The sequence below is a fragment of the Protobothrops mucrosquamatus genome, unplaced genomic scaffold (genome assembly GCF_001527695.2).
Source record: "Protobothrops mucrosquamatus isolate PMUCROS unplaced genomic scaffold, P.Mucros_1.0 scaffold2559, whole genome shotgun sequence".
Lineage (NCBI taxonomy): Eukaryota > Metazoa > Chordata > Lepidosauria > Squamata > Viperidae > Protobothrops > Protobothrops mucrosquamatus.
Genome location: NW_015388619.1, coordinates 63,089 through 77,388, shown reverse-complemented (window position 1 = coordinate 77,388; position 14,300 = coordinate 63,089). Strand labels below are relative to the sequence as shown.

The 14,300-nt window shown below is 42.7% G+C and overlaps 1 protein-coding gene across 1 annotated transcript in view; it reads right to left on the bottom strand.

Moving 5' to 3' along the window:
- Nucleotides 1-14,300, bottom strand: part of EPS8 (epidermal growth factor receptor pathway substrate 8) — an 82,566-nt gene that overhangs the window by 20,945 nt on the left and 47,321 nt on the right. Inside the window, exons 15-16 of the mRNA XM_029285939.1 lie at nt 12,048-12,156; nt 10,962-11,099 (exon numbers count right to left, since the gene is read on the bottom strand). Of these exons, the coding sequence (XP_029141772.1) occupies nt 10,962-11,099; nt 12,048-12,156 (247 nt within the window). The remainder of the gene's footprint in view (nt 1-10,961; nt 11,100-12,047; nt 12,157-14,300) is intronic.

Sequence of the window (14,300 nt, the reverse complement as noted above, 5' to 3'; positions counted from 1 at the left end):
AATAATAATAATAATAATAATAATAATAATAATAATAATAATAATAATAATAATAAAGTTGGAAGGGACCTTGGAGGTCATCTAGTCCAACCCCCTGCTCAGGCAGGAAACCCTATACCATTTCAGACAAATGGCTGTTCAGTCTCTTCTTAAAAACTTCCAGTGTTGGAGCATTCACTGCTTCTGGAGGCAGGTTGTTCCACTGGTTAATTGTTCTAACTGTCAGGAAGTTTCTCCTTAGTTCTAAGTTCCTTCTCTCCTTGATTAGTTTCCATCCCTTGCTTCTTGTCCTGCCTTCAGGCGCTTTGGAGAACAGCTTGACTCCCTCTTCTTTGTGGCCTCCCCTGAGATATTGGAACACGGCTATCATGTCCCCCCTCGTCCTTCTCTTCATTAGACTAGACATTCCCAATTACAGCAGCCGTTCCTTATATGTTTTAGCCTCCAGTCCCCTAATCATCTTTGTTGCTCTTCTCTGTACTCTTTCTAGAGTCTCAACATCTTTTTTACATCGTGGTGACCAAAACTGGATGCAGTATTCCAAGTGTGGGCTTACCAAGGCATTGTAAAATGGTATTAATACTTCACGTGATCTTGATTCTATCCCTCTGTTAATGCAGCCCAGCACTGTGTTGGCCTTTTTGGCAGCTGCAGCACACTGCTGGCTCATATTTAAGTGATTGTCCACTAGGACTCCGAGGTCCCTCTCACAGTTGCTACTATTGAGCACTGTAGCACACTAGCAGAATCCTCTTGGTTTAACCCAGGGTTCTTCAAACTTGGCCCTTTTATGACTTGTGGACTTCAACTCCCAGAATTCCTCAGCCAGCATACCTGGCTGAGGAATTCTGGGAGTTGCAGTCCACAAGTCATAAAAGGGCCAAGTTTGAAGAACCCTGGTTTAAACCTTTGGTTGCACAGGTAGGGAAGGACTGACTGAAAATAGCTAAATCCTCCATTCCACAGGTTCAGGGTCCCATCAGTCACAGCTCCTAGTAAAACATCAGATTTCAGAGTTCTATGTTTGCAAAACTTTGCTTACAAACTATACAAAGGATCGGGAACCAGCCACGATAGTTCTCTTTTTGTCCGGCTCACATTAATTACACAGTGATGCTGCATGTCCATTCATCAGAATCCTTTGTAATGACTTGGTCAATAGGGAATGCCAATCTTATGTCCTTAAAAGAAGAACAGAATCTTTCTCCTCCCCTATTCACTTCCAATCTCTAATGACTCGTCAATGGAAAAGATTTAGAGCAAAGGAGAAATTGGAGCACTTCACTGTAACTTTGGCACCTGCTCCTTGTTTCTGGCTTCAGGGGGAGAACAACAAGAAAGGAACTCAGTTCATGCTGCTTCCCTGGCAGAATCCAGCTAATGCTGTTGACTGTGGAGAAGGCAGATTGTGATGGAATGAGAGGAAACGTGCATCTGTGAAATTCTTCACTTTCTGAGGAATACTCTGCGGTAGACATGGAGATCCCAGATGACTTCCCAGCCAGTTCTTGGCCAGAAGCAAATTTCCATAGTATTTCAGAGAAGGACCCAATTCTTGACTCTAATTGTTAAGATCAACCTCTAGAATCCGCCTTCCTAAAATAATAGATATTTCAGGTTATTCGTCAAATAGTTGAAGACCAATGCAACGATTTTAGCAAGTTTTAACTCTGAATATAAAACCAAGATCATGGCATCCTACCCTCTCAATTCCTGGCAAATAGATGGGGAAGAAATGGAGGTAGTGACAGATTTTATCTTCCTGGGCTCCAAGACCACCGCAGATGGGGACTGCAGCCAAGAAATTAGAAGATGCTTGCTCCTGGGGAGGAAAGCTATAGCAAATCGAGACAGCATACTAAAAAGCAGAGACATCACCCTGCCAACAAAAGTACATATAGTCAAGGCCATGGTTTTCCCAGTTGCAATGTATGGCTGTGAAAGTTGGACCATAAGAAAGGCTGAGCACAAAAGAATTGAGGCCTTTGAATGAAGGTGCTGGAGAAGACTCCTGCGAGTCCCCTGGACTGCAAGGCGATCAAACCGGTCAGTCCTAGAGGAGATCAACCCTGACTGCTCTTTAGAAGGTCAGATCCTGAAGTTGAAACTCAAGTACTTTGGCCACCTAATGAGAAGGAAGGACTCACTGGAGAAGAGCCTGATGCTGGGAAAGATTGAGGGCAATAGAAGAAGGGGATGACAGAGAATGAGGTGGCTGGATGGAGTCATTGAAGCAGTAGGCATGAACTTAAATGGACTCCAGAAGATGGTAGAGGACAGGAAGGCCTGGAGGAACGTTGTCCATGGAGTCGCGATGGGTCGGACACGACTTCGCAACTAACAACAACAAAACTCTGAATATATTTTTGACTATAAAAATATTAGGGGACGCGATGACTCAGTGGCTAAAGACACTGACAGTCTAGGTTCGAAACCCCAGCACTGCGTGATAGGGTGAGCTCCCATCCTTGTCCCAGTTCCTGCCTATAGCCATTTGAAAGCATGCAAATGCGAGTAGATAAACAGGTACCACTTTGGTGGGAAGGTAACAGCTTTCTGTGCACCTGGGTGTATAGTCATACTGACCACATGACCACGGAAATGTCTTCAGACAATGCTGGCTCCCTTGACTAAGAAATGGAGATGCGCATCACCCCTTATAGTCAGACATGACTGGACAGGCGAAAGTTTTACATTACTTTCATAAAAATACTACCGTGTTTCCCTGAATATAAGACTGGGTCTTATATTATTTTTTGCTCCAAAAGATGCATTAGGGCTTATTTTCCAGGTAGGTCTTATTTGGGGGGAAATACGGTACTAAATGTGTCTGTCTGGCTGACAATCTTAACTGGGGCTTATTTTGGGGGGGTGGGGCTTATATTACGAGTGTCTTGAAAAATCATACTAGGGCTTATTTTCCTGTTGGGTCTTATTTTGGGGAAAACACGGTAGTCCAGAGTATTTCTCAAGAATAGACAAAGATGTAAACCAGCAAGATTTAGACGGTATTGTTTCCACAATGAGGTTTTGAGTCTTTTCCAACGAGAATGTCTCATGCGAGTCTGAATTCACAATTATGGCTATGCTAAGGCAAGAAACAGAGAGCCAAAATGTGACAAAACGACAAACAAAAGGAGGAAGCATCCAAATTAAACAGATCAACACTGCAGAGATCTGAGAATGTTCCAACCACGTGCCTCATTTCACACATCAAATCAGTCACACAGAACAAGGCAAACGCAAGCTGGCTCTCAGCTGTAGACAATGAATTTGTGACTTTCCTTAATTTATGGATCACAGCATGAGGATTGCTGACCCTGCTTTTTAAGCCATTCCTGCACAAAACTTCTGGATGCACTTTCTAATGTTCTGGTTTTTTTTAACAGATACGTAGCATTGGCTGGAAATGTTGAGGAGGAATCAAAATAATAATAATAATAATAACAACAACAACAACAATAATAATAAAGTTGGAAGGGACCTTGGGGGTCATCGAGTCCAACCCCCTGCTCAGGCAGGAAAGCCTATACCATTTCAGACAAATGGCTGTCCAGTCTCTTCTTAAAAACTTCCAGTGTTGGAGCATTCACCGCTTCTGGAGGCAGGTTGTTCCACTGGTTAATTGTTCTAACTGTCAGGAAGTTTCTCCTTAGTTCTAGGTTGCTTCTCTCCTTGATCAGTTTCCATCCGTTGCTTCTTGTCCTGCCTTCAGGCGCTTTGGAGAATAGCTTGACTCCCTCTTCTTTGTGGCAGCCCCTGAGATATTGGAAGACTGCTATCATGTCCCCCCTCGTCCTTCTCTTCATTAAACTAGACATACCCAATTCCAGCAGCCTTTCCTTATATGCTTTAGCCTCCAGTCCCCTAATCATCTTTGTTGCTCTTCTCTGTACTCTTTCTAGAGTCTCAGCATCTTTTTTACATCGTGGTGACCAAAACTGGATGCTTTATATGTTGGGTTTTATACTGTATCTATAAGTCTGTACTCTGTAACAATGTACTTTATATCTCAATCACAACCAATTTTTCACTACTGGCCTTACTTAGAGTTATTCTCACCTACCCAAAACCACCAAACGTGCTTTCAAAAAACTATGGATCCTCCCCACATTTGGGACCTTTTATCACTGTATTCCATGAACTGGATTTAAAAATAGTACAGGTCACCCTCGACGTATGACTACAATTGAGCTCCAAATTTCTGTTGCCAAGTGAGATGGTGGTTAAGTGAGTTTTGCCCCATTTTACGACCTTTCTTGCCACCGTCGTTAAGTGAATCACTGCAGTTGTTAAGTTAGGAACACGGTTGTTAAGTGAACCTGGCTTCCCCCTTGACTTTGCTTGCCAGAAGGTCACAAAAGGGGATCGTGTGACCTCGGGACGCTGCAACTGTCATAAATACAAGTCAGTTGCCAAGTGTCTGAATTTTGATTCGGCGACCATGGGGGATGCTGTCAACTAGAATGGACAGGATCTTCTAGAACAGGGGTCTCCAATCCCCGGTCTGTGGACCGGTACTGGGCCGTAGCATGCCAGCAACCGGCCCGCACAAACAAGCAAAGCCCCATCCGCGGAATGCAGACAGCACACAAAACCCCTAACCGTCTCTCCACTGAATCGGTTCCTGGTGCCCAAAAGGTTGGGGACCTCTGTTCTAGAACAGACATGTCAAACACAAGGCCTGGGGGCCGGATGCAGCCCGCAAAGTGGTTTCATGTGGCCCGCGAAGCCATCCTGGAAACAGTGAGGGAACGGCCCCCACTACCTTGGCCCTGGCCCAGGCCGGCCGGGAGCCAATGTACAATTTTGTAGTAGCCATCTATGCTGAAACGCATTCAGTCTTAGCTCCACAAGGCTGTCTAGAAACAGCGAGGAACCAGCCCCTGCTGTGTCGGCCCCACCCCCTGGGTGCATGCTGGGGAGGTGTCACCCTTTGTGAGGAATGAAGAAATGGACCATGCCTTGGCGCTTGCCCCGGTCCCACCCCCTTCTGCCAGAGACCCTCAGATCTGTCCCACTCCTTCCCAGGCCCCCACAGGCACCCTTGACGCGAACGATGTAGAACTGGCCCTGCCACACCCACTCCATCTACACCCACCCAGTAGGCCGCCCCCACCGCCCCCGAGGGCAATCGCAATGCTGATGCAGCCCTCAATGAAATTGAGTTTGACACCCCTGTTCTAGAATATACGTCTAGCTACTTGTTTATTAGATCCATGTCCCTCCTGGTTGTTCAGGAGGTGACATATTCTTGGATCCATGCAATGGCTTCAACGTCTTTGAGGAGGCATTCCTTTTGCCCTAAAGGAGATGATGGGGCACACTCTCTTCAAGAAGACATTATTTGGACCTTACAATTCTAGACAACTGTTATCCAGGCTCCAAGAGTATAGTGGTTAAGGCACCAGGCTAGAAACCAGGAGACTGTGAGTTCTAGTCCCACCTTGGGCATGAAAGCTAGTGGGGTGATTTGGGGCCAGTCATCCTCTCTTAGCCCAATTCACCTCACAAGGTTGCTGTTGTGGGGGAAAAGGAAAGAGAAACGGTATTAGATATGTTAGCTGCCTTGAGTTATGTTATCAAAATAACAAAGGTGGGAAATGCATAAAACAAATAAATAAACATTCCCCTCTTTTAAAGGATCGCTGTTGAGAAGGAGGTTGTCTTACAGCTCTAGAAGATTCTGGAGGAAATGGGGCATAGTATGGAGAACCCCATATCAGCCCCACTAAGTAGACTAAACCAGGAAATCAATTCTATCGGAAGACTCTGTACATTTTTTCACCCTAAAGTTTTTTGCACCTTGGGATGTGACCTCTTTCTCCTCCAGGAGAACATTCTGTTCTGCTTCTCAGTCCAGATGGGAGAAATGAATGAAAGCGAAATTGCAATGAAAAAAACACAAACGAATGGGTAGAATATAAGACATCAGGAAAATAATAAGGAAACAAAAAATAAGGGGAATGATTCCAGATACTACTCTCGCCAGGTGCACAGCCCCAGAAAAACCCCTAAATGTCGGGGTGATGAATTAAGCAAAGAGAGGTCCACTGTCATCCAGTTGACTGAAAAAAAAAATAGAAATCGAAGCTGAGAAAATTCTATTTGTTTCTCCTCACCGGAAAAAAAACAGATGAGGGAAAGAGATGTCTCTGTGGGAGACAGGCACCATCTTGTCAAAGCAGAATCTGAGAAAAACAGCCGCCTACAACAGGCAGACATCATTAGTGTGACTTCCTGAAAGAAGTGCCTGTCAGAAGGCAACCAACTACAGCACCCATTTGTCTACTCTGCAATGCTTAGTGAATAGATGTGTATATTCCCACATTACAGCTTTGGAAGGTTGCTTTAGCTGTGGCGAATAGAATAGAATAGAATAGAATAGAATAGAATAGAATAGAATAGAATAGAGTAGAGTAGAGTAGAGTAGAGTAGAGTAGAGTAGAGTAGAGTAGAGTAGAATAGAATAGAATAGAATAGAATAGAATAGGAAGGGACCTTGGAGGTCTTCTAGTCCAGCCTCCTGCTCAAGCAGGAGAACCTATACCGTCTCAGACAGGTGAATGTCTAGCCTCTTCTTAAAAATCTCCAGTGATGGAGCACCCACAATTTCTGGGGGTAAGCTGTTCCACTGGTTGATTGTCCTCACTGTCAGGAAGTTTCTCCTTAATTCCAGGGTGCTTCTCTCTTTGATCAGTTTCCAACCATTGTTTCTCGTCCTACCCTCTGGTGCTTTGGTGAACAACCTGGCCCCCTCTCCCTTGTGGCAGTCCCTCAAATACTGGAGTACTGCTATCATGTCTCCCCTATTTCTTCTTTTCTTTAGACTAGCGAAACCCAAGTCCCGCAGCCGTTCTTCGTATGTTTTGGTCTCCAGGCCTTTGATCATCTTAGTTGCTCTTCTCTGAATTTTTTTTCCCAAACTCTCAACATCTTTTTTGTGATATGGTGACCAAAATTGGCTGCAGTATTCCAGGTGTCCATGAATACTTGTTTCTCCAAAGCCACGTGGACTTTGATTATAAGGATCTTAAGAATTTGATGGAATTCTTAGAATCTTTATATTTATTTATTTATTAATTTATTATTTAAATTTATATACCGCCCTATCTCCCTTACGGGACTCAGGGCGGTGAACAGGCAATAATAAAAATCACAATAAATATTGAATAAAAAGCCTGCTCTAAAATACCCCATATAAAACCCCTAGCAAAGCCCAATCAAAACTGCGTCAGGCCGGCCGCGTGGAATAGATGGGTTTTCGAGGCTCGGCGGAAGAGGCGCAGGTCCGTAGTTGTACGTAGGTCGGGGGTAGGTCATTCCAGAGGGCAGGAGCTGCCAAAGAGAAGGCTCTCCCCCTGGGGGTCGCCAGCCGGCATTGACTGGCCGACGGCACCCTAAGGAGGTCCTCTCTGTGGGAGTGGACTGGTCGAAGGGAGATATTTGGTAGGAGGCGGTCTTGCAAATACCTAGGTCCATTGCCATGGAGCGCACCCGGAAGGCCACCGGCAGCCAGTGCAGCTCACGCAGGAGTATCTAGAGGCCCCCAAAATCCCCCAAAATACATGGGAGTATCTAGAGGCCCCCAAAATCCCCCAAAATTATCTGGAAAGAGGACAAACTTTTCCTAAATGTTAAGAGTCCAAACAAGAACAATGTTTTTAAGATACATCTACCCAATGTATAGGTAATCCTTGATATACAACTGTAATGGAGCCCAGAATTATGATCATAAATTGTGGTGATCATTAAGCAGATTTACAGATGACCATTTACAGATGGCCTTTTTGGCTGTTGTTAAGCAAAACCATTTTCACCAATGGACATTTTTTGTCAGAAACCAGAAGTAAATGCCAGAAACCAGGATGCTGAAAATTACAGTCATGTGACCGCGGGATGCTGCAAATGGCTGTGAGCCGGTTGCCAAGCACCCACCATGCGATCACATGACTACAGGGTGGGTATTGTGTGCAGCTGTCAGAATTTTGAAAACAAATCATGAATAGCTCCAGAGAGGTCTGTTGCAACTCTGAATGGTCGCTAAGCAACTGGTCATTAAGTGAGGACTATATATAAATGGTCCTCTCACATCAAGAAGGATCAGGACAAAGGAAATTCCATGTGCTCTACGAACAAGACAATTTAATTTGCTTTCAGGAATAAAAGAAGGGTCACGTCTAAGTACAAACTGAACATTGTAGAAAATGCATAACTTGGGAACTGAAGAACTCCCCATAGTCCTGATATCTGCTTGGCAGATTTTATAACTATTAAGAAAAATATTCTGTTAAGAAGGTCATGCAGGTGAAGTGAAACGAGACAAGAGACACCTGGTTCAGGTAACCTTTAGCAATGGAAGTTTATTGGGTAAACTGGGGCCAGTCAGCCAAGCTACCCCATAGAATTGTAAGGAATAAAACTTGGGTAGTCCAAAATAACTTAATGGGCTTCTATGACTGATGGTCGACTTAAACTGTAGTCTTTCCAGTAACAATGCAATTCTTGAACCATTAGATCAGACAGGGTCTTCTCTTTATTTAGACCCTGCTTCCAGTCTAGCACCTTGTGGAGGACTCCCTCTTGGCCTCCCTCCCTCCCTTCCTTTCTTCCTTTTGTATCTCCTTTCTTTGAAAGAATAAACCAGGGGTAGTCAACCTTGGCTCTTTTATGCTTGTGGACTTCAACTCCCAGAATTCCTGAGCCAGCTAAGCTGGCTCAGGAATTCTAGGAATTGAAGTCCACGAGTCATAAAAGAGCCAAGGTTGACTATCCCTGGAATAAACGAACACATTTCCAATTTAACTCTACAACACAAAAACTCTCAGAAAATAAAAATAGAGAGCAAGCAGATAAAACAGACAACTGAATATAAGCCAGAGGAGAGAGATTTTAAGATGGAACCTAACAACAGAAGGAAGTATGACTTAACCCAGATGGGAAAAAATGTACAGGAAATACTGGACATGGAAAAGATAACTTATACTCTAACACCACAAAATAAGTCTGAAGACAAGAAAAAAGATTTGACAAAATGGATTCTGCCAAGAGAACTATGAGAACTTCAGAGACAAAAAATTATAAGTGAAATCAAGAAAGAAAGAAAAGAAAAGATGTTCAAAGGGGCGAAACCTGCCTATAAAAACATCTTACCTGTTTTGCCTTTTGTACCTGCAACAACATTTATAAGATTATGGGAAGACTTTTTGATTCAGTGAAGCATATTGATCAGGAAAGATGGCCAAAAAAAAAGGCTAAAGTGGGAATTAAGAAATTAGATGATGGGATCTATCAGAGGGAATATCTTAGGCTTAGCCAGTAAAAATGTTTTGAATATTGTGGGGATAACAAATTTAAATAAGAATTTTATAAACAGGATATATGACGAAGTAATTAAGATCAATTAGAAAAGAAGATTTATATTGATATGGTTATTATTTGCAGAAACATAAGAAAAATGTCTACATTTAATTGTCATTTATTCAAATAATAAGAATTGTATTAATTTAAGGTTGGCAAAAGAGAATATTATTGGAAGAAGAAAATCAAGCAAAGCCATTATATGGACTATAGAATTATAGAAATTAACTGTTATTGATTGTTTTTTAAATATAAATCCAGACCACATGCTGTTTACCAAATACTAAGGTGACTATGTTAAAAATTCAATAAAACATATTTCTTTGTTTAAAAAAGATAACAATTCACACCCATGCAAAGTGCAGCAGAAACAACTTCACACTTCCAAAAGAAACTTGGGGAAACTGAAGAGGGACAGTTTGGATGAAAAGGGAAACCCCCTACCTTAAATAATTCAAATTCCTTCTTTGACATCAATAACTATCAAGACATGACAAGCATTTAAATAAAAAAAGGCATACAAGCTGAATTAGAATCCAAACCATGGTAACGAAAACTATAAATGTCAGCAATAAAAAGGAAACATCAAAAGAGCAGAACTCTGCTTCATGTTTCCAGAGAAACAATGCTGGAATTATTAATAATTAAATGAATTTATTTTGTATGCTGTAAGATGTCTTTTTAACAGAAGAGCTACTCAAGCCCTTAGGCTCAGCCCCTTGACTTTTCTGATGTTCCCCTTGCTCATCATTCTGCTGTTACCTGATTGAATACAAAGGCTATTTAACAAGCTTCTTAGGAAACCTAGAAACATTTTGCACGAAATTCAGACGGGATTAAGGCAATGCATCAGTTTCATAAATAAATAAACAAGTTAAATTAATAAAAGATGCTTCTGAAAAGTGGGCAAGAGCTTAATGCAGGCATGGAGAACGTTGGTTCTCGTATTAGGTGGGGTGTAGATGTGATCCAACTTTTGCAGAACTAGAGGTTCTACAACCCTCTTTTAGAGCTTCCATGTTGGGCTCTCCCTACTTCACTTCCACCAAAGCGTCCATCTGACTTGACCTCATTTGTATCCTTGTCGTACAGAATTCAAACTCAAGGCCAACCAGGCTATCCGGAGTCCCAATTTGTTGCCTCTGCCTGCATTTCCTAGGCCAGGAGTCTGCAACCTTGACAACTTTAAGACTTGTGGACTTCAGCTCCCAGAATTCCTCAGCCATGGCTGAAGAATTCTGGGAGCTGAAGTCCACAAGTCTTAAAGTTGTCAAGGTTGCAGACCCCTGGCCTAGGCCAGGGGTAGGCAACCTTGGCTCTTTTATGATTCGTGGACTTCAACTCCCAGAATTCCTGAGCCAGCCATGCTGAGGGGAAAGGGAGAGTTTCCAAGCTGAGCCATGCTGGCTCAGGAATTCTGGGAGTTCAAGTCCACGAATCATAAACGAGCCAAGGTTGCCTGCCCCTGGCCTAGGCTACCCTTCTGCAGAGCTTCATACACCTAGATTTTCTGATGTTTCTCATAGGCTATTCAATCTCTCTGAGGACAAAGTCCTGCCCACCTGCACCTGATATTCTTTGTTTAAAAGAACTGGAGATACCTGTATGGTGTGTGCATAAGCTGGCTCTGTAGAGACACCTTCAGGAGCTCTGAGAGGTTCCAAGATGTTATTTGGCACAAATCCAGTCAATCCATTTGCATTCTGGACTTTCCACCATTGCTTTCTGTCATCAAGAATCTGGAAAAACAAACAAAGGTTGTCACAACAAACGGGTCTGACTCCACAGACCCATTTAAATAACAACAGGTTATCTAAATAGTCACCTAAACTAAAAGGGATCTTCATAATAGATGTTTCACTTTCCGAGTGACTATGACCTGCATAGAATAAGAGCAGGGGGTCTTCAAACTTGGCTCTTTTATGACTTGTGGACTTCAACTCCCAGAATTCCTTAGCCAGGCACGCTGGCTGAGGAATTCTGGGAGTTGAAGTCCACAAGTCATAAAAGGGCTAAGTTTGAAGACCCCTGAATAAGAGTCTCAGGGAAAGAGACGCAACTCTAAAGGAAATGATTCTCTAGGAAGGATCCAGCCCTTCGTGGATGTATTGCCTTCCTTCTGCACAAGTAATATACTTTGAGGGGCAGAAAGTTAGAAAGACACCTTTGCAGACTATTTGGTGAATGGCATTCCTAATATCAAAGTTACAGATTTCACACATGGCTTGAATTCAGCCAATGTGCTGAGTTGTAACCTGGGTTGCTTGGTTTTGGCTCAAATGCTGTAGTCACTATCAATTATCTAACATAATTTATGGCTCAGTCTAGAGAAGCTCATCCAATGCCTGACAGCAGAGAAATAGGTCTATAGGGGACTTCCTGTACACCAGGCACTAAGGTTGTTATTGTAAAAAACCAATAAAACTTTTACAAAAGAAAAAAATAAAAGAAATAGGTCTATAGATAATCCTTGACTTACAACCAGTCATTTAGTGACCATCCAAAATCATTTACAACCCTGTTACTAATTTAACAAGTGTAGTGATTCACTTAGCAACAATAGCAAGAAAGGTTGTAAAGCCTTAACAACCGTCTCATGTAGCAACAGAAATTTTGGGCTCAATTGTTGTCGTAAGTCGAGGACTACCTGTGTATGTGTGTGTGTGTGTCTAAAGAAGCACCATTACCTCCAAAATGTCATCCTTCAGAACTGACAGCTCGCTCTGGTTTCTTCCCACAAAGTCATATTTGGTTTTGGCGTATTTCTTGATCGAGGTTTTATGCGCTTCATAATTTCTACAAAAGCAAATAAGCCAAAATGTTATCCAGCTCTCCTGCAGATTTGCATAGCCAAAAAGAGAAGCCAGCTCTGCCTGTCATTGGCTATAATTACCTCAGGATTTACTACCAGGCAAAAGCTATTAGAGGTCCATCACAATAGCAGACCGTTGCCCCAGCCAACAGCCCCATTACCCCTTGAGGCAGTTACAAATATCCATCGGCCTGCTTACATCTTTCATGACGTGCTTTCATTTATTTATTTGATTTATGTAGCTGCCCATCTCACGTACATGACTCTAGGCCAGTGTCATAAATATATAAATGTTTCTCTATAGCCTGGAATACAAGGGGAACAGGCCTCAACTTGGTGTGGGCTGATTATATCACTGAACCTGTGGGAAACTGTATTGCATCTAACTCAAATATTTAAGGAAGCATAAAAAAAAATATGTGTAAAGGATTTACAAATGAATGACATTATCTAGAAGTGAAGCATACACTGAGAGCCATAAAAATTTAGGTGAAGGGAGGTTGTGATTACTTGGTGATAATTTGGCATTTTTTGCAGAAATGTGTTCTGCAGAGAGCAGGGTGTTAAAATTGACAAAATGGTGGCTGTGGTGTCGTGAGTGAAAGGCTCCTCTTTTGTGCATGCATTGTTGCGCAGACATAAAATGGTGGTAAACCAAGGAGTCCTTAGAGCTCTCTGAGCTTGGTGATTTTCTGGCAGACATTTCATTACCCAACTAGGTAATATCATCAGTAATAGAAAGGAATGGCGTTTGCTCTCTGTTTATATACAGGTGGCCTGCCCTGTCAATGTTGGTGGTAAGCCTTTAACTATGAAACCAACCTCATCTTTGGTAACATCTTTAGCTATCAGTATAGCTGTTGTTTATTCAACATAATCAGGCCATGAAAAGACTTAGCAGTTGGATTCCTCCACAGTACTACATTTGGTTTTAATCATGTGTAGGATTTTTCAAGTTAGGGTAAACCGTGCCTGCTTGGTGAATTTATGATTCACGGAGAATCCAGATTAAGTGCATTTCCACAAACCTAGTTCCTTTCAAAGCCATACATGTGAAACATCCAGAAAGGATATTTTGGTTTAATAGAACTTTGCTCCTTACTCAATCCAGGGGTGAGTAATCTGTAGCCCACAAGCCAAAATCCAGCTTCTCAACATCACTAGATGTTCCTGTCCAAATAGGTTCAAATTTCTGATTTTTTTTAGTAACACAATTCTTCTTTTTACTATATTTTATTACACAATAAAAAGAAGAATGGAAATGGAAGGCATCTGAGAAGGAAATCAAATTTATTTCTATCCTGCATTTACCTCACTCAATCCCCCTCAAAAAGTGACTGAAATCCTGCCACTGAAATTCAGTCAATTTCTAAAGGTGGAAATGGGAACAGCTTGCTTTCTGATCCTTTCCTGTTCTCATTTTCATCCTAAAGTCCCTTCATGGTCCCCAAATACTCTAGAAATGATCCTAGAAATGATCCATCTTAATGACATCACCATGCTTTGAGTAATGCCATCTCTATCCCCAGAGGGGATAAAGTAGTGAACAGGGGACAAAATTGTGGCTCCTTATCCACAATTGTCTTCTTTTATGTGTATCTTTGTATGTGTGTGATACAGTGCCAGCTCCTCCTTCCCCAAACCTTGAAAGGCTGGACAACAGGGCAAGGCTATCACAACACTCTATGGAATATAACTCTTAATATCTAGATCAGGGCTTTTCAACCAGTGGTACGGGCACCACCTGTGGTACATTGGCACCTGGCAGGTGGTACGTGACCATCCTAGAAAAGTGGTAGAGGGGGAAGGGAATGAGCTGAACCGATGGCAGCACCGCACAAGCCTGAGCAAGAGATGGCTGGAGCTGCAGGGCTGTCAGGGCTCAGTGGAAGTGCCAGGATCAGCATCAGGCTCCAGCTGGAGCTCAGCGCTGATCCTGGCACTTCTGCTGAGCCCAGAAGAAGCGCCGATCAACTGGAATGTTGCAGCATCTCCAGGGTCTTGTGATTTACATTCAGATGGTTGGCAACTGATTCATATTTATGACGGTCACAGTGTCCCAGGGTCATGTGAAGTGACCAAAACCTGCTGCAACCACCCAGTAGACAGGGGGAATAAAAACCAACCC